The sequence below is a fragment of the Hibiscus syriacus genome, unplaced genomic scaffold, assembly GCF_006381635.1.
Source record: "Hibiscus syriacus cultivar Baekdansim isolate YM2019G1 unplaced genomic scaffold, ASM638163v2 tig00000132_pilon, whole genome shotgun sequence".
In the NCBI taxonomy this organism is placed as follows: Eukaryota; Viridiplantae; Streptophyta; class Magnoliopsida; order Malvales; family Malvaceae; genus Hibiscus; species Hibiscus syriacus.
The window spans coordinates 458,097-476,441 of NW_024061764.1; the positions used below are offsets into that span (position 1 = coordinate 458,097).

General features: G+C 33.5%; 2 protein-coding genes across 2 annotated transcripts; both read right to left on the reverse strand.

Annotated features, from left to right (window-relative positions):
* Window positions 1-520: 520 nt before the first annotated feature.
* On the reverse strand, window positions 521-1,298 carry LOC120127094 (plastocyanin-like). The gene has a single exon (XM_039145121.1). The coding sequence runs from the start codon at window positions 1,191-1,193 to the stop codon at window positions 690-692; it is 504 nt and encodes a 167-aa protein (XP_039001052.1). The 5' UTR covers window positions 1,194-1,298; the 3' UTR covers window positions 521-689.
* Window positions 1,299-2,369: 1,071 nt separating this feature from the next.
* Window positions 2,370-3,611, reverse strand: LOC120127200. The gene is made up of 4 exons (XM_039145188.1): window positions 3,406-3,611; window positions 3,223-3,305; window positions 2,852-3,109; window positions 2,370-2,711 (listed from the first exon to the last, which is right to left on the reverse strand). Exons 1-4 carry the CDS (start codon window positions 3,533-3,535, stop codon window positions 2,538-2,540), a joined length of 645 nt encoding a protein of 214 aa, XP_039001119.1. The 5' UTR covers window positions 3,536-3,611; the 3' UTR covers window positions 2,370-2,537.
* Between the last annotated feature and the right edge of the window lie 14,734 nt (window positions 3,612-18,345).

The following is an 18,345-nucleotide window of genomic DNA, read 5'->3' on the forward strand; positions in this document are numbered from 1 at the left end:
ACTCATTCTCCCAGCTTTGTTCCTTCGGAACAAGCACCCTTTTATTTCCCTGGTTTCAGTATCACGTGCGTCGGGTTTGCCTTGGTACGAACGTGAGACATGCATGTTCCCTCTCTTTGAAATTATAAAATGCAGCCCCAAAGTGCATCTAATCTGCAACTACATAGTAATGGTACAGTTGCTAATTGAAAATTTCTTCATCAGATGATAGCCTTTGTCCAGAGCCTTATGATAATGGCCACTCCTCCAATATCAAACCAAAGAGGTGGCAACGGCAACTAAAAGGCAGCCTATCAAGGAATGTGCGTTGACAACCCAGAACCATTCCTCACTGAGCTTCACATTGTCAGTGGAAATCTTGAACAGTACCGCATATAACTCTTCCTCATTATGTTTTATATCATTCGATTTGGGCATATGCTTTCAACCTTGTAGTATACTCCGTTTTAATTAATGGCTAGAAGAAGAGTTCCCAAAAGAAAATCAGATTTTAATCGCTTTATTGGTTGGACTTGGATGGTAAAGCAGAACTGAAATCCTATTACAAGCAAATATAAATACAAATTTAAAGTAAAGGAGAGATATCAAGATACAAATCCACGATGATCCCATCCATCCCCACCACTCAAAACTCTAATGCTCAAAAAGTACAAAAGATGGATGTGATGATACATGCACAAAGCTGTAACTTAGTTAACGGTCAGTTTTCCAACCATACCAGCGCCCTGGTGAGGAGAGCAATAGAAACTGTAGGTTCCTTTCTCGGTCAAGGTAACAGCATAAGTCTCTCCAGGGCCATTGAGTAGGTCTTCCTCGGACATGGAGATTTTGGCTGCATCGACCCCGGCTGGGATTTCGTCCTCGTCGAACACCACATTGTGTGGGAACCCAGCATTGTTCTTGAACACAATCTTCTCCCCAGAGTTCATGGTGATAGAGCTGGGGACGAAAGCCAGAGACCCATCATCACCACCGAGCAAGACTTCAACGGCCAAGGCATTGCTGGCAAGGATTGCGCTTGCAGCGGTTGCAGCGACAGCGACACTGAGGTCCTTAAGTGAGGCCTTGATGCCGACCCTAGGGACCGGAGAGGCTGCAACCTTGGCTGCAGGGCTTACCTTAGCAACGGCTGAACCGGCATTGAGGCCAGTGAAGGATGGGATGGTGAGAGCTGCAGAGGTGACGGTGGCCATTGGACTAAGGCTTGTTGAGTTGGTATGTATTCTCAGTCGAAGTGAGAGGAAATCGATTGGCGAAGAGAGAGAGAGGTTGGCTTTTAACAAGATGAGGTTTGATATGTGGTTCGAAATTGACGAGGAATTCGGGTTATCGGGAAGGCATCTACTGAGGATTGATATGATTGGCTAGCTCGGATGCTAACCCTCCACGTGGCATTAGCCCTTAGATGTGAGGTGAAGAGTTGGATTGGATAGCCCTATACCAAATGTGGTGCACATTGCACAACAAGATATTTCATTTGAAGCCATAGAAGGACAACTCATATATGAAGTCGTTGAAAACCCAAAGACTTCCGTATCTTCTAATGTATCTAAAGCTTTGAAATATCAATATTACACTTTGAAACTCTAAATTTCCTCCACCAATCCCAAGTACCACATTCTAACGAATACGATTCTTGACGACACCATTCCGACTTCCATTTCCAGATGGTTGGTTACATCTCCAGTCATACAAAGTCGAGATTTCTTAATCCCTTCAAACATTTCCAGTATCGTCTTAAAAGCATCCTAGATTTAACTTGAAAATTTTGTAGACAAAGTCTCTTAAGTGCAGAAGGTAGAATGGGCATGATCATTCTACAACCATGAATATGTTGGAGTAGATAGTACTTTGCAAGAGATCCATGCAGCTAACTCCTAAGATGATGAGATTTCACAGGCAAAGAGACATGCGGAAAAGATTACAACTCGGAAAGAGATGTCATTGCCACCCAACTCAAATCCTATTTCCAGTATCGTCGTCACTTTTGATGATGACAATAAAATACCTAAAGAATACAGCATTCTTATAACCATCTGCAGAATTTGTTATAATTTACCTATAAAGAAGGCAACGCATATCAAAGGCCCCGACTCCCTAACAAAATGGTACATCTAACTAACGCATATCAAAGGGCATTATCACCTCATCATCATTACTACTTTAACCAACCCTGATTTTGAGTTGTAATAGTAATACCCTTAGAACATGCATAAAAACTCCAAGTGGCATTACTTTTCCCAAAATTAACTCAACAATATTTCTATATATAAGTAATACCCATAGAACATGTTAAAGCTTAAAAGTGCATGCACCAATATCCCACCAACAAAGCAATACTGAGATGAACATCAAACACCATTGCTATCATGCTAAGCATTGTCTTGATGTTTTTTTATTTATTTATAAATACAGTGTTTAGCTGACAAGAACGCTATAAGTTATCAATTACACAAAGCTATTCACAAACATGATTCAAATCAGTTTTCCAGTATGAGCAAAGAAATGTACAGTTTATGTGCCATCAACCCATCACTTCATATAGGGAACACATTGCCACTGCCATCATCATCTTCCTCATTGAATAATTTGAATCCGACATCCCATTCCGGGTTCCCCTTATAGTTGAAACTGGGGTTGACATAGCATTTCATCTCATGAAACAAATTCAGATTATCCACCAGCTTGTGGAAAACATTGCATCCACAACACTGCAATCCACCACCATCACAGAATCATTCCCCAATCAAAACAAGCGCAAATTCCCGGAGAGAGAGAGAGAGAGAGAGAGAGAGAAATCAACATTCCCTCTTCATATGCAAATCCAATATTCTTAGTTTAGAAAACTTGCCTGAACAAATATGGTGCCATCGGTGTAAGCGTGGGGATTGATGGCACGAGTGGTTCGTTGACCGCAAACATTGCAAGTGAAGGCCACGCGCATCCGTCTACGTGGCGACTTGGTGAAGAGAGACCATGGAAAGGTAGAGACTTTCTCCGTATTGGATTGGTCCTCGGTTCCGGCAGGTATAGACGGACCCTCCATACCCGATCCCGTAGTCCACCCTCTTACAGACGCGTTGCTCAGAACCAACCCCATGGCTGCATCCTATATTGAATTCCGCAAATAACCCACACAACAAAACCCGATTCACTGTTTTGTACCAAAAGAAAACAGTTAAAAAGAAGAAGAAAAAAGGATGCCAACTTCATTTGTTTTACCTGGGACAGAGTCTGATTGCCAAAGAAAGGAACGATGCTTGTGTTGTTCGGATCAGATTGGAGATCGGAATCATTACTGTTCTCTGATAAATAAAACATAAAAAGAACACATACAAAAATTGGTGTTAATTATAGTCGACAAAGGGGGAAAAAGATTGAAATAAAAAAGGTAAAAAATATTACTTTTGGAAGGGGTGGGAAAGCGTATGATTCTTGTTGGAGAAAATTTTGGCTTAGGAGAGAAGATGGAGAACAAAGAGGAGGATGAAGAGATGATAGTCATAGCGGTGGCCGGGGAGGTGAGTGTTTCCATGGGCGCGCGATGTGTCTGCTCTGGCGTCGATGCCGATGGAGGAAGCTCCTCAGTTTTCAGGTTTTCTTCGCAGGAGTCCAACGCAAATTAAGGGCCTCTTATTCAGTTGCCTGAGACACGTGACGCCTTAAACCCCATTCATTTGTTTTAGGATAAATTACACTATCATTATACTATACTTAAATGATTTTTTTATCCAATAAAATTTTAAAATTATTATTAAATTTATTAAACCAGTAGTATAAAATAGTTATTAAAACTTATCAAATTATTATGAAATAATTTTTAAATTTAATAAAATTTAGGGCAAATTAAATTTTTAGTACCTAAACTATTATTTTTATTTCATTTTGGTACTAAAACTTTATTTTTTTTCAAAATTATACTTAACGTTTAGTTTATGTTTCAATTAGGTATCTGTCGTTAAAAACTTAACATTTAGGTTATGTTTCAATTAGGTACCCGTCGTTAAAAACTTAACGGTTATGTTGACATGTCAGCATAAGATAATATCACATCATCATTGAAAAAAATAAAAAAATCATGTCAGCAGTTCTATTAATATTTTAATGGCGAGATATCAAATTGAAACTTAACAATATGTATGGTTTAAAAATAAAATTAAGATACCAAAATGGAACAAAAGTAATAGTTTAGGTACTAAACTTATAATTTACCCTAGAAATTATCATTATTTTATAATATCTAATGAATATTTATCATAATTTAATAAATTAAACAATTATTTTATAATTTTAAAAACTTCAATACCTAAAAATATAATTTTAAGATAATTTAATGACCCATATATTTCACCATATGATTTAAACGTAATTGAAAGAACAGCCCATTAGGCCTACTTTCAGAGCTTGAGAATCCAATGGAAAGACAGACACAACCAACTATACTCGAGATTTAGATTCAAACCCAAAATGAAAAGCATAGCGTTTTGGGCCTTTCTCAAAACATTTTAGATTTATTTATTTAATACATAAATTAAATACAAATACTATTTAATACTTTTGAAAAACTATTATTTAATAAAAATAATAATAACATTTTTATTTATTTATTTTAGAAATAATTTAATGATACATACATTGACATAAATAATATTTATTAAATATTACATTTTAAAAAATATTATTATTATTTTTGTGAAGAATAATATTATTTATCATATTTTATATTTATATAATATTCTAGTTGTTAACAAAATTAATTTTTGCAAATATTTTAATATATATATCTATTAATAACAAGCATAAATAAGCAGTTGGATCTCGTTATTTAATCGGGAGTTAATAAAATCGTCATGTGAAATTATAACTTTCATAAATAATTACATCATATATCCTCAAAGTATAAAATTCATTTTAAATTGGTCTCTTAACTTTTAAATGTTTTAACTTCATCCCTAAACTATGGCAATCATTTTAAATTATTCCTCAGACTTTTGAACATTTTAATTTCATCCCCAAACTATAACCTTCATTCTAAACTGATTCCCAAACTTTGTGATTTTTTCAATTTCATCCTAAACTATACATATATACTAATCACATCCATTGTTAATAAAATCGTTAGGTCAAATTATATTATTATATGTTTGAAAAAAAAATTAGATTAAACTACGATTGAAACTAACTATATATTTAGATGAATTTGGAAATGAAATTAGAAATATTCAAAATTTTGGAGATCAATTTAGAAAGAGAATCATAGTCAAGGGATGAAATTAAAATATTCAAAAGTTTAATGATTAATTTAAAATGATAATCATAAATTAGATTAAATTAAAATATTCAAAAGTCTAATAATCAATTTAAAATAAAAATTATAGTTTGAAAATATATGATATAATTAGCTATAAATCGGGGATATTATGGACCAAGTGCCGGGAAAGTATACAACTATTGCATAAATTGTTGATAACAGTTAGGGATGACAAACGGACGGGTCGGGTGCGGATACCCCTCCCTCATCCCCATGCCCACCTAATATTTTCAAATTCACCACCCGCCCACTACTCATGATAGGTAAAATTTTTCAAATCCACGCCCGCCCACTCGGGTACATTCTCAAATTCATCCTCACACCCACTACCCAACTGAAGACGTACCTGGCTAGATCCGCCTGACAGCAACCTTAAATTATACATAAGCAACAAACATAAAACAAACACGTCCATTAAGAAACATAATAAAATAAACCAATGATTATCTGAGTTAAATGTTAATATAGATCTTAAAGTACATAAATTATAAGTTATATCTTATACAATATTAAGATTTATAAATTAGTCTCTAAAATTATACCTAAATTCATAATAGTCCAAAATTTAATGGGTATTTAGTGGGCGGGCGAATGTGGGGCGGGCGGATGCGGGGCGGGTAAGGTCTCAAACCCATTACCCACCCACTACCCGCGACGGGTATTCTTTCTAAATCCACACCCGCCCACTACCCACTAAAGTTATACACATCCCCAGCCCGCACCAATTGGAGCGGGTACGGTGTGGAATCTACTAAATTACCATCTCTAAGAACAGTACTGTGGAGCATTGATCGGCAGTAATGAATGTACCTGGGAATCTTTGTCTGACTACTAAACTCAAAGTAATGCCATGGATAATAACTCTCACATGCTTTATTCTTTTTATTTTTATTTTTATTTTACAAAAAACACTTTATTTTTTAATCAATATTTGATGGGAAGGGTGGAATGAAAATGCTATGAATATAAGGTTTAAGGGTTTAAACTGTTCTCAGATTACTTAAAAAATTGATTAAGTTTTTATTTTCTTCTATTTAGTTGGATACACGAAATGATAAAATAAACTAAACAGATTATTTGATAGACAATTCTAATGTGATATATGGATTTGGATAACTTTTACAAGTTTTAAAGTTTAATTGTCTTCCTAAAAAATAAAAAAAAAATATTTTGGATTTACTTAATTCATTTTATCAGTATAATTAATTTAAAATAATTTGATGACCTCAAATCTAAATATAAAAGCATTCATGAAAATGAAAGTGGTGTTTGCATTCTAATATTCAAGGTAAAGTGGCTAATAGATAAAAGATTTACGTTATTTCTCGATATATATAATAATATTTTCTAAATAGTTTGAAGTGATTATAAGATAGTATACGTTTATAATATTTTTATTATTATTGACATTACACATTACTATAGATGTAATTGCTCGATTTCGATATTTTTATCATTTTTTTAATCACCGAAATCATTTAAATAAATTCAATAGTAGTTTTATTTTGATGCTGATGAAAATGCAAAGTGAAACGGACGAAATATTTGAAAGAAGAAGAGAAAACAAATATGAGAAATAAAACTATATACCTTCTTGTCCATCACGGCAGGTTTTGTAGTTGTAAATAAAATCCCGCCAATGTAATTTACTTTCTTTTTAAAGATTGGCCAACGCTCCCCGCTTCTCGCATTAACTATCCTCAACTCTGCACCTCTTTCCTCTCTATATACTTTCTCCTTAGTTATTTTAGGAGATTAATTATTATATAAAAAATATAATTTTTTTTATAAAATTTACAATATGTAAAATATAATAACTATTCAGAAATAACTTTCAACTATTTGACATTGAATGCTTATATCTTGATATTTATTATGCTCGAACCCACGACATCAAAGAATAACAAAAATTCATTTACCACTGAATTCGTTTGGTTCGTGAAAGAAAAAAACATAATTGTTGAATACTTTATTTTGAAATGTTAACTAGTCGATGAAATGTGCTATAATTTACATTCATTTATTTGCTGTAAATAATCAACGAAAATGTTAATTACTGCAATAATGGTTTAGGTGTTAATAAAAGTACTACATGTATTAAATGTAAAAGAATCGTGCCTATTACAACCACTGTAAATTGTAAACCCGACAACATTAATGACCAAAATATTAATCTAGTTGGACGTTATGTGGCATCAGTTGCAGTTGGATACAGTGATTTAATGGCAAATGAACTCATCACTGAGTCTTCCATGACATCCGAGTCTTTCTTCAGTTGACCAAGAAACGATGACTTGGATATAGGGAAGAAACCGGATTGGATCTTAATTCCATCACCTTCATAGTTTGCTGCATGCTAGCTCTGAAGGTACGTAATACGCATAACAAAACATATTTAGCGTCGAATATAAATAATTAACTCGAGGTATATACAATAATACATACATATATATGCGCTAAAAGTTTATATTATAGCAAGTCCACTAATGAAGAAGGTTAGCTGAGCCTGCATACAAAAATGAAAAAAGAAACATTGAACACCAGAAATTTTAATGTTAGAACGTCTGAAACATAAGGAGTTTAATATGATAACTCGAGTCTAGAAAATCCTTATAGGAAGCAGAAAAGTTTGGGAGAGAAAAAAAATTTAAATGTACTTGAACGCACTTGATTCACTACATAAATCCACTTGATATGAAATCTAGATCTTTGGTTTTATAGGACGGAACAAGATTATAGAAAAAAAAATGAAGATAAAAAGAAAGGGTAATGCAGAAGAAGATCGTAGGGTGGAGGGTGGAGAGTATTTTGTACCTCGCAATGGCGTTGCTGGCTGCTGACCAAATGGATTGCTTTGTAAATCAGAGGAAGAGATGAAAAAGCACTAGGATATTGGCACGGCTCAATCAAAGCACAGCAAGCTACGCGGAATTACATGTAAAAACTCTTTTTAAAGCGGTTTTGTTTGAGTGAACCGAGCCAACATCGCAGTGACTATTTCAACCATATTGGAGACGAGCATGCAGTTCATTTAGGTTAAAACGAAACAGATGAGGAATTTGTTTTATCTGAAAGAAGTAGCTAGCTAGCAGTGATTTCAAAGAAGAAGAAGTAACAGAAGTGGTGTGACAAGAAACTGGAATTTGTTGGATCTAATTTAAGGACATAAAATAAGAGAGTGTTGCGGTGGGTGCATTAAAAACCCTGGACTACCAAAGGCATATCGAGGACCAGAGCATTTAATAACAACCCTTCACCCATCCCCTATTATTCACTACAACAAATTTTCTTATTAGTGACATCTAAGTTATTGTCATTAAAACTTCAATTTATGTCACTAGATGTATTTTGTGACGTAAAAGTCAATATCACAATAATCGATACCCTAGGTGTGCCACTAAATGTCAAAAGTGACGATGTATGTGTTATCGTCATGTATTGTTAAATATATAGTGACACTAATGAATAACGTCACAATTTAATTTGCATTCAGTGACAATTACTTTTGTCACCAAATGATGTACGTGTTCGTCATTAATAAATCATATTGTCACTAATAACACAATAATTTCATTGTATACGTGACGAAAAGAAAATTGTCACATTGTTAATAACATATTATATCGTCACCTAATAGTAGCATGGATGACATTTATATATAACGTCACTATATAATTAATATTCAATGACAACAAATTATGTCACTAAATTATGTAAAATTTCGTTATTGATGATTTATATCATCACGGATAATACATTAAAATCAACCTATATGTGACGAAAGAGATATTGTCACATTTTTAGTGACATAATATAAATGTTATTTAATAATATTATGAATGACGTTTATGCATAACGACATTTTATAATTTATATTCTATGACAGTTGGTTAAGTCACTAAATTAAATAAGATTTCGTTATTGATAATTTATATTATCACAAATAATGCATTAAAATCAACTTATATGTGACGAAAGAGATATTGTCACATTTTTAGTGACATAATATATCGTTACCTAATAATATTATGAATGATGATTATGCATAAGGTCACCATATATAATATCACCAGTATAGTGGCAAAATAAAAAACTGTCACATTTTTAATGACAATATATATTAAAATAAAATTATTTATACAAATCTAAATAAAAAAACTAGTTCACTTATTGCAAAATAATAAGATTTAAACAAATATTTCACTAAATACATAATAATTTCATTTCTATAAATATAAAAATGTTTAAATGTTTACAAAAAAATAAAAATAAAATGATAATAATATGACTTATGGAATATTTCGTTGTAGCAATCTTAATCCAAACCTTGAGTCGGTTGTGATTCTGTTGATGTTGAGTTCGTGGTATCATTTGAAGCTACAAATTAAAATAATCAACATTAGTTACTACAATTAATATTATATAACAATTTTTATTTGATTAACTATATTATTTACCTAAAAATTGAAGTGATGGCACTCGAATTCCAACAGCTAACAAAGCAGATCTTATAGCTTCCATTTGAGTTTGAATCAATTCAAAATTCGACTTATAGTTATTAAGTTCATCTTCTTTATTCTTCAAACTCTTTTTTAACTCGATTGTATCTGCACTTGAATTTGTTTTCTTAGGCTTTGGCCCATATCCAAGCCCCGATATGTATCCTGGTCTCTTACCAAGTACCTCATCCATTATATCATCAATATTCTTAAGTTATGCTCCTTCTTCAATTGGAGTTGATTGCAACTCCACCATTTTCTCCTAAAAATTTCATTCATAAATAAAATAACCCTGAGATGAAAAATTACAATTTAATACTTAATTTTGTGAGGTATTACATATTTTGCTTGTGCCTCAGACGTTGTCCATCCTTTGTCATTTGAATAATGAGTTGCCTTGAAGAAATCCATCATATTTGGTTCTTCGTCATCCTTGTGATATATGATTTCAAAAATAAAATTTATATTTTAAAATAAAAATAAACTTTATAATAAATATCAAAAGTGTCTAACTTACCATAGCATATCGGCTAGCGACAAAATCTCGAGATCCTTGATTAGGAGTTAACTTGACATTTCTTCTAACTCTTTTATTAGTTTCACACTTCATCTTCAATTATAAACATGTATAAACATAATTCATAATTTATTATAGAAATAAAAAAGAAAAAATTTATGAATCACATAAATCAAAATACAGTAATGGTACTTGATATTCAGGATCACTAAACAAATCACAAAGTTGGTCCCAATTTTTTTGTGTCAAGTCATATTGTGTCGGCTTGTTTTGGTGTGCCACAACATCATTTTGGAATTTCTTAAAGATCAAATGAACCTTATGTCGATGGTTCCTTGATAACTTTGACATAATTGATATGAAAGAGTTCTTCTCATAATCATCATCTAATGTCATCTCAAACTTTAACTAAAACATTAAAAAATATATAATTAGATAAATTAAGTACATAAATATTAAAAGAATAAGAAATATTAAACTAAAAATTCACTTTGAGTTTCTCTAAGGCATGAAGTTTATCATTATCCTTCATATCTTTCCATTTTGTTGGTATCGATATGAATTGTTGAGAAATGATTCCAGAAGATAATTTGGTTGATTGAACTACATCAATAGGTTGACCATTTCCCTCTGGTATCTCTACTATAAACTTATTCTTACCTTTCATGAGATTTTCTAGTCCCTCATACCTTTTTATGTGATAAATTGACTGAATCTATAGACTAAAAATATTAACTTTGGAATAATAAAAAAAAATTATTCAACGTTAAAGTCAAATACTTTACTACAAAGAAAATAATATGTATATATACATATTCTTATTTTTTATATTTTTTAACTATGTCATTGTTACTACTCAATCCTCATTTGCTATTCATTTATATAAATATTGGAAATAATGTTTACCTGAATTTTCAATTGTTGTATCTGGATCAATTTCTTCATGTGTTTGATTTGGAACATCAGTAACTTATTGAGGTTCAGATTCTTGGGTTCAATTTAGTTCATTGGAGACTTTTTTTAGTTTCATTTTCTTGTGTTTGAATCTTTTTACGAGATACTTTGCCTGGTGCCATCTTAAAACATATAAAAACTATTATAATTAATATATAATGTAACCTAGTAGTGGGCACACATAGCTTGACTTAAGCATTGCAACATGTTGTAAGATTCTTAAAAAATTAAACAAATGTATCTTACAACAGTGTATGCACAACAATTGTGCCACAATTAGGCAGCACAACAAAAGCCACAAACAGAAAATTTAAACTGGAATCACATGGCTCGGCAATCACAACCAAACAACTATCGAAAAAAGTAATCACTTTCACTAGTTTGAGCTGCAGAGTTTGGACTAACGAGAAGGCTAATTGCAGAAGATAAACACCAAGGAAGGTTAGAGAAAACAATTAAACTAAGTTATGTTTATTTTTACTTATTTTGATAAAACAAGCTATGTTCTTTCTTAAATATCAAATAATTAAATCGATTCTTTATCTGGATTTTCACATTGAACTACCTTTTTAATTCAAATAGAAAACCAAGAAGCTTTTTGTTTATTTTTACTTATTTTGATAAAATAAGCTATGTTCTTTCTTGACTAGAAGTTTGACAAAGTCTCAATTTTTACGTCTTTTCATTAGGTTTATCACTAAAAAAAGGTCTTTGCTCCAAACCAAAAATCCCTAGAAACTTTGAAACGGAAAAAGGGAGATCAAAATTTTCTTGTTATTTCGTTTCACCCCAATCTGGTTTTTGCCATGTTTGCTAAACGCTTGTTTCAGAAAGCGATTCAACATCCCCAAGTACAAAATAATGAAATTCCCTGCTCTTAGTTTTAGTTTTAGATTTTCCCCTTTCTTTAAAAACAAAACAAAAAAACAGCAGTGAAAACTATCTCCAAAATAATAAAAAATATATATGGTTTAAATCATAAATTGAATAATAAAACTACTAACCCTAAACCATATGAATTCAACAATATCAAAAAAAAAACATATTTAACAGCGAAGAAAATAAATTTAAAAGAAAAGAAACAATTACTTACAAATTAAAGTTGGAAAAACCTTTGTACTATTATAATCTGAATCAAAAAAAAATTATAAAAAAAATAAAACTATAAAGCAAAATTATCTCAATATAGAATATAGAAAATAATTTTCTTATTTCAGCTACTTATTTATGATAGTATTCTTAACCATAAAGAAAATCAAATATACAGATGAATATATAAAATGAAAATCATTGACTAAGGAAAGCAATAATGAATCAATATGAATGAGAAAAAATCATGCTATGAATAAGGAATAATTAATTTTATTAGAGGGAACGTAAATTTTATTTGGAGGGAAGTTGAAAAATTACCTCCAATATATCTAAACATAATTATTAAAAATTAGAAAAGAATAGAAAATTTAGATAAATTAAAAATAATTTAAAATAGTAAAAATATTTCTCTTTAGAAATATTAAAAGTATAAAATAATTCAAGTAAATACTATTTTTGTCAATTTAATAATAAATAATTACTCCAATGAAAAATTTGATTCAATTAAAAATGTGTTTGGAGGAACAATAATAATCCTAAAAAAAATTCCAAACGCATACATGTGTATGGGAATTATAAATAATTGTATGATTTTTATTGTATCTTATATGAAGTATAAGATTATTAAAATCCTAAACTGATTGTATTATAAATAATTGTATTAATTATATTTATTTCTTATTATATTATTTTGAAATTATTTAAAAAAATGTAGAATTTAAAATAATATGATCGATGCCATGAGTGTTGGTACAGGTGGTTGAGATTCATGAATTTGAGCTTGTAAGGCTAAGTTTGAATCCTACCACCGTCACCTTTGGTGGACAATCTGTAAATTTCTATGTAAATCTCAATTGGATCTTAGGTATGCTCTGGCCCTGGACTGGGACGCCACCCTTGACCTAAACTTTTTTGTGCCAAAAAATAATACGATTAATTGTGTTGCTAAGGGAAAGCTCATAAGTAACACACAATTTGAGAAAATGTTATATACTTTTGTTTTGTATGTTTTTCTTATTTATATGTAAATCTCAATTGGATCTTAGTTTATATATATATATATATAAAAGAGTAATATTTTATATTTTAAAATTATTGATGTTATATGTATCTAAATATACAAAAACTTTACGGGTATTTCTATGATCAAGTATAAATATCTATTTTTTCCTAAACATTTTGATGTAACATCATGAAAATCATAGAAGTATAATAATATATAAAAAACCATCTGGTCATTTCTTTTTTTACGATTTATTATTTTATGTTTTAAAAAAACTTTGAATGTGAGATAATCTAATATATAATAATATCAATAAAATAAAAAAACCAAAAAACTCTATAAATTGCATTATTTAATAAGGTTGTTATTGTCTTATTTTTTAACATTAAGTGACATAATTTCACGACACCTTTTAAAATCGTCATATAAAAAAAGGATAAAAACAAGTGACAAATAATTGATTTCATCGTGCTAAAACTATTTTTTGTGATAATAATAAAATGTCACTTTTAGTGTCTTATAAAATATGACAAATTAAATTATCACGAATAAAACTTATTAGTGACAAATGTCCAACGCCACTAATTCAAATTGAATCGTCATTATAATAAATCATCACTAATACCTTTTTTCATTGGAAACGATTTTACCACGTCGTCATTTTATCTAAATGTCATTAAAATGTTTCCCACCAAAAAATTTGGTGGGAAAATTTTGGCGCTAAACATATAATTACAAAAATCAATGATCATTTTTAAAATTATCATAAAAGATATATCATTAATCAATAAATATGACGAAAATAAAAAAAAACGTTACATTATAATATGTTTTGTGATGATATGCGCAACATCATATAGAAATTTTGTAATAAATTGACAAATACCAAACTTGCAGCTGCCCTTATCCATATAATGGAATTGGCCTTTGAATCCTTTCTCTTTCTTCTCCTGTTCGCACTAACAAGCCAGAGTCTCAGAAGACACAGACCGTAAACACTGAAGCATAATTAATAAGGGGAATCGACCCCTAAGTATCTCCAACTCTCCCAACTGCCTGCACCTTAATTACTATTTGTAGAATCTCATCAGATTAACGACACAAATTTTCCCTTGGTTTAATACCATTTAGTTCACTGGCGTTGAGTTAGTGAACTTCAGTGTACTGGGAATGTCATGTTCTCCAGGGAGCAGTGAGATGAGGACGTTCAAGCTTTGGGCTCGTTTCATGTAGTGGAAAATCATGTTATGTTCAGCCACCTTCAACTTTAAAATAAATTAAGTTGGGTTAAGTTATATCCTTACACACGTTATTTTATAAATATATATGTCCCAAGTGTTTTGAACTGGGCAGGCCTAATGGGCCTGGAGAAATTTAAAGGAATTGATATGTGGACTTAAATACTTTGGATCAAGTGATATCACAGTACTGTATTAGGCTAAATATCAACGCAATTGAACAGAACAGAAGATGGGCTGATGTCAGGACAGCCTGGGCCTGGATATTATGAAAATAGATTGCTCTCTAGTCGGAAAAATGGAGCTTGCAAATTACTTTACGATACATAAAATACAGAAGAGGCATTGCTTATAACCAGCCAGTGTGGCGAACTGCTGACATCATACCTCTTTCTGTCATGTCCTATAAGGTAACAACAGATAACATCGTATGAAGAGATACTCTTGTCAGTTGTCATTGTAGCTGTGGTAATGCGTCAAATGCGTCAGACTACTCAGCCAATGCCACAACGTTTTGTTGCTGTTGTAACAATTCGAATATTTACAAAATAATATTTAATTGAAATTAGACGTTAATTGTGAAAATTGGTGAAATTTAATGACTGAACTAAAATTTATGAAAAGTTATAGGTCATTTTATAAGTTGAAGGAAATTCAGAGACCAAGCCCTGAATTCCTCCAAGGAGTGTCGGCAGGCTTATAATTTAAGCGTGGTTTCTGATTGTAAATCAGAAAACACAATTGAGAATTTACTCAATTTTCCTTCTCTCGTACCCTTACTTCCAAGCCCGATTCCGACGTCGTTCGACGTCCAATCGTAAAATTGAAACCACCGTTGTGTTCATCATCAAGCGAGGAACAAACCCTTCAAATTAATTGAAGTGAAACGCTGCCAAACGTCGGGAATTTTCAGTCAAAGCATCGTCGTTTTTTTTAGCTCTATCGCCGGGAAAAACTTAAATTCACCGTCGATCGTTGTTCTGTTTATGACACCTCCTGCACCATCGTGTTCCTTGTGTCGTTGCGAGTCCGCCGGTGTCAACCTTGTTTGCTTTCGACGGCGGCGCGTGAGGAGGTGGAGCAGTCAAAGATTCGGCCGAGTTGAAATACGAGCTCTCCGCCGTTCAAAAATTTGAACCGATCGTTGTAAGTATCTCGAAATCGCTCAAAATAATTTTTAGAAATTTTTCCGGGAATTTTTCGACACCGTGGCACTGTTCACGCGCCGCACGCGCCGCCGCAGGGAGAGTGAGCTGCTGGAAAACCGGTTTGACCAGTTTTGAACAGGTTTGACCAGTTTTGAACCGGTTCAAAACTGGTCAAACCGGTTTTCCAGCAGTTCACTCTCCCTGCGGCGGCATGTGCGGCGCGTGAACAGTGCCACGGTGTCGGAAAATTCCCGGAAAAATTTCTAAAAATTATTTTGAGCGATTTCGAGATACTTACAACGATCGATTCAAATTTTTGAACGGCGGAGAGCTCGTATTTCAACTCGGCCGAATCTTTGACTGCTCGTATTTATTCTTGACCGTCATCTTGTTCAATTTCCGATAGTCAATACATAATCTTAGCGACCTATCCTTCTTTTTCACGAACAGAACTGGAGCTCCCCATGGTAAAGTACTATGTCAGATAAATCCTCGATCGAATAATTCTTGCAATTGGACTTTCAACTCCTTAAGTTCCTTTGGAGCCATACGATAAGGTGCCATAGAAATAGGTGAAGATCCCGGATAAGTCTCAATCTCGAAATCTACCTCTCTATCAGGAGGTAACCCAGGCAACTCCTCCGGAAAAACATCAGGAAACTCGCTAACTGTACGAATCTCCTCGATCGTGGACAATGTACCTTTGGTGTTTAAAATACAAGCAATGAAGGTCTCATATCCCTTCCGGATCATATGATCAATTTCCATCGCTGAAACTATATTGGAGAGATAACCACGCCGTTCACCAATTAACACAACAGTCCGACCATCCAAAGTCTTCAGAGTAGCCCGCTTGTATTCGCAATCCAGCTTTACATTGTGTTTATTCAACCAATCTATTCCAAGAATTAGATCAAACTCCTCTAAAGGAAGCTCCATAAGATCAGCGAGAAAAATTTCCCCCTGAACCTCGAGAGGACAACGCCGGAATACTTTATTCACTAATACCGCTTGTCCTACTGGACTTGTAACTGTAACAGTATTTTCAGTGTTCTCAATCGAAATCTAAAGGTTTCGAGATACCGAGCTCGATACATATGAGTGAGTTGAGCCATTGTCCAGTAATTCAAAGTATGAAATATAATAAATAGTAAATGTACATTCAATAACCTCAGGTTCATCTCTGTCATCCCGACGTCTAGTGGCATAAACCAAAGCTGACTGTCTAGCCTCAGAAGCTGTTGGCCCTCAATTTTGCTGAGGTCGGGCTCTACTGTCTGTCCTGGACGCTGATCCTCGAGTCTTTTCTTGACTACGATCTCTAATTGGGGTCTATACTGTAGTCTGCGAACGCACAGGAGTTTGAGTAGTGGTATGCTCAAACGAAACTAACTGAGGACAATCCCTCCGATAATGACCACTAGATCCACACTGATAGCAAAGACCCATCTTCTTACGACACTCTCCTGAGTGCTGTTTACCACAATACTCACAAAGGGGCTCATTATAATACGACGAGGAACCGCCTCGACTGACAGCTAAAGGTGAGGATGCTGCAGGCCTGAAACGTGTATTGCTTCTCTGAGGGGCTGAAGTACGAGTCCTCTTTCCGAACTGTGCTGATGACTCCATCGGGCCTGAAAATTTCTTAGATCGATCTTCATCAACACGCTCTCTACCAGAAGCTAAAACCTCCACCTCTTCCGCATCTTTGGCTCTGCCCACCAGCACATCAAATATCTCATCCTGATGGGTTACAACTTGCCTACGCAGCTCGTATCTAAGTCCAAGGGCAAATTTACGACATCGATCTCTCTCCGTAGGTACCATACTGAATCCATACTTCAGCAATTTCAGGAACTCGATCTCATATTCAGAAACAGTCATGTCTCCCTGAACCAGGTCTTGAAACTGTTGTCGTCTCTGAGCTAAGTAACGCTCTCCCAGAAAACGACTTCGAAAGCGATCCTTAAAGAAATTCCAGGTCAAACGATCGGTAGGAACACTACTGGTCACTGACTCCCACCAAGTGTAGGCATTACCATCTAACATTGCTACAACACCCAGATATCTCTTAGTTGAGTCCAAACCCAACTGATCCATGCGTCTTTCTGTATCCTGGAGCCAATCCTCAGCTTCAGTAGGAGCTCCACCAATCTGTCCCCCAAAAGTTCTAACTCCATTGGCAATCAACGTCTGTGAAATAGGAACCTCAGATACAACACCAGTAGCTCTAACTGCTCCCTGTATTAACTGCAGAAACTGTCTACTAAAATTCTCATCCAATGCAACTCCAGTAGACTCTGACTCAATATCGGTCGCTCCTATGATCGGTGTAGTCATGCCAATACCATCGGTAGGTGGCATATTCGTTGGTGTTGTAGGAGCAGGATCACTTATTGGAGGTGGGGGATCTACTAGTATCCCATCGATCGGGTCTGTAAATCTAGCCACTCGACCTCGTCCACGGCTAGTTTGACGACCACGTCTAGCACTAATTTTGATGGATCTCAAGTTTACTCTAGAAGATGAAACTTAGGGTTAGATAAGCACTTGGAGTCTCAAACACAGTTAAAATTCTTA

Bases quoted from the DNA above. Each gene is read 5' to 3' on its own strand.
- LOC120127200 (XM_039145188.1), bottom strand. From the start codon at position 3,535: ATGGAAACACTCACCTCCCCGGCCACCGCTATGACTATCATCTCTTCA. The intron at 3,306-3,405 runs GTAATATTTTTT...TTTATTTATCAG, and splicing joins CTTTCCCACCCCTTCCAAAA to AGAACAGTAATGATTCCGAT. The intron at 2,712-2,851 runs GCAAGTTTTCTA...GGTGGATTGCAG, and splicing joins ATGGCACCATATTTGTTCAG to TGTTGTGGATGCAATGTTTT.
- LOC120127094 (XM_039145121.1), bottom strand. From the start codon at position 1,193: ATGGCCACCGTCACCTCTGCAGCTCTCACCATCCCATCCTTCACTGGC.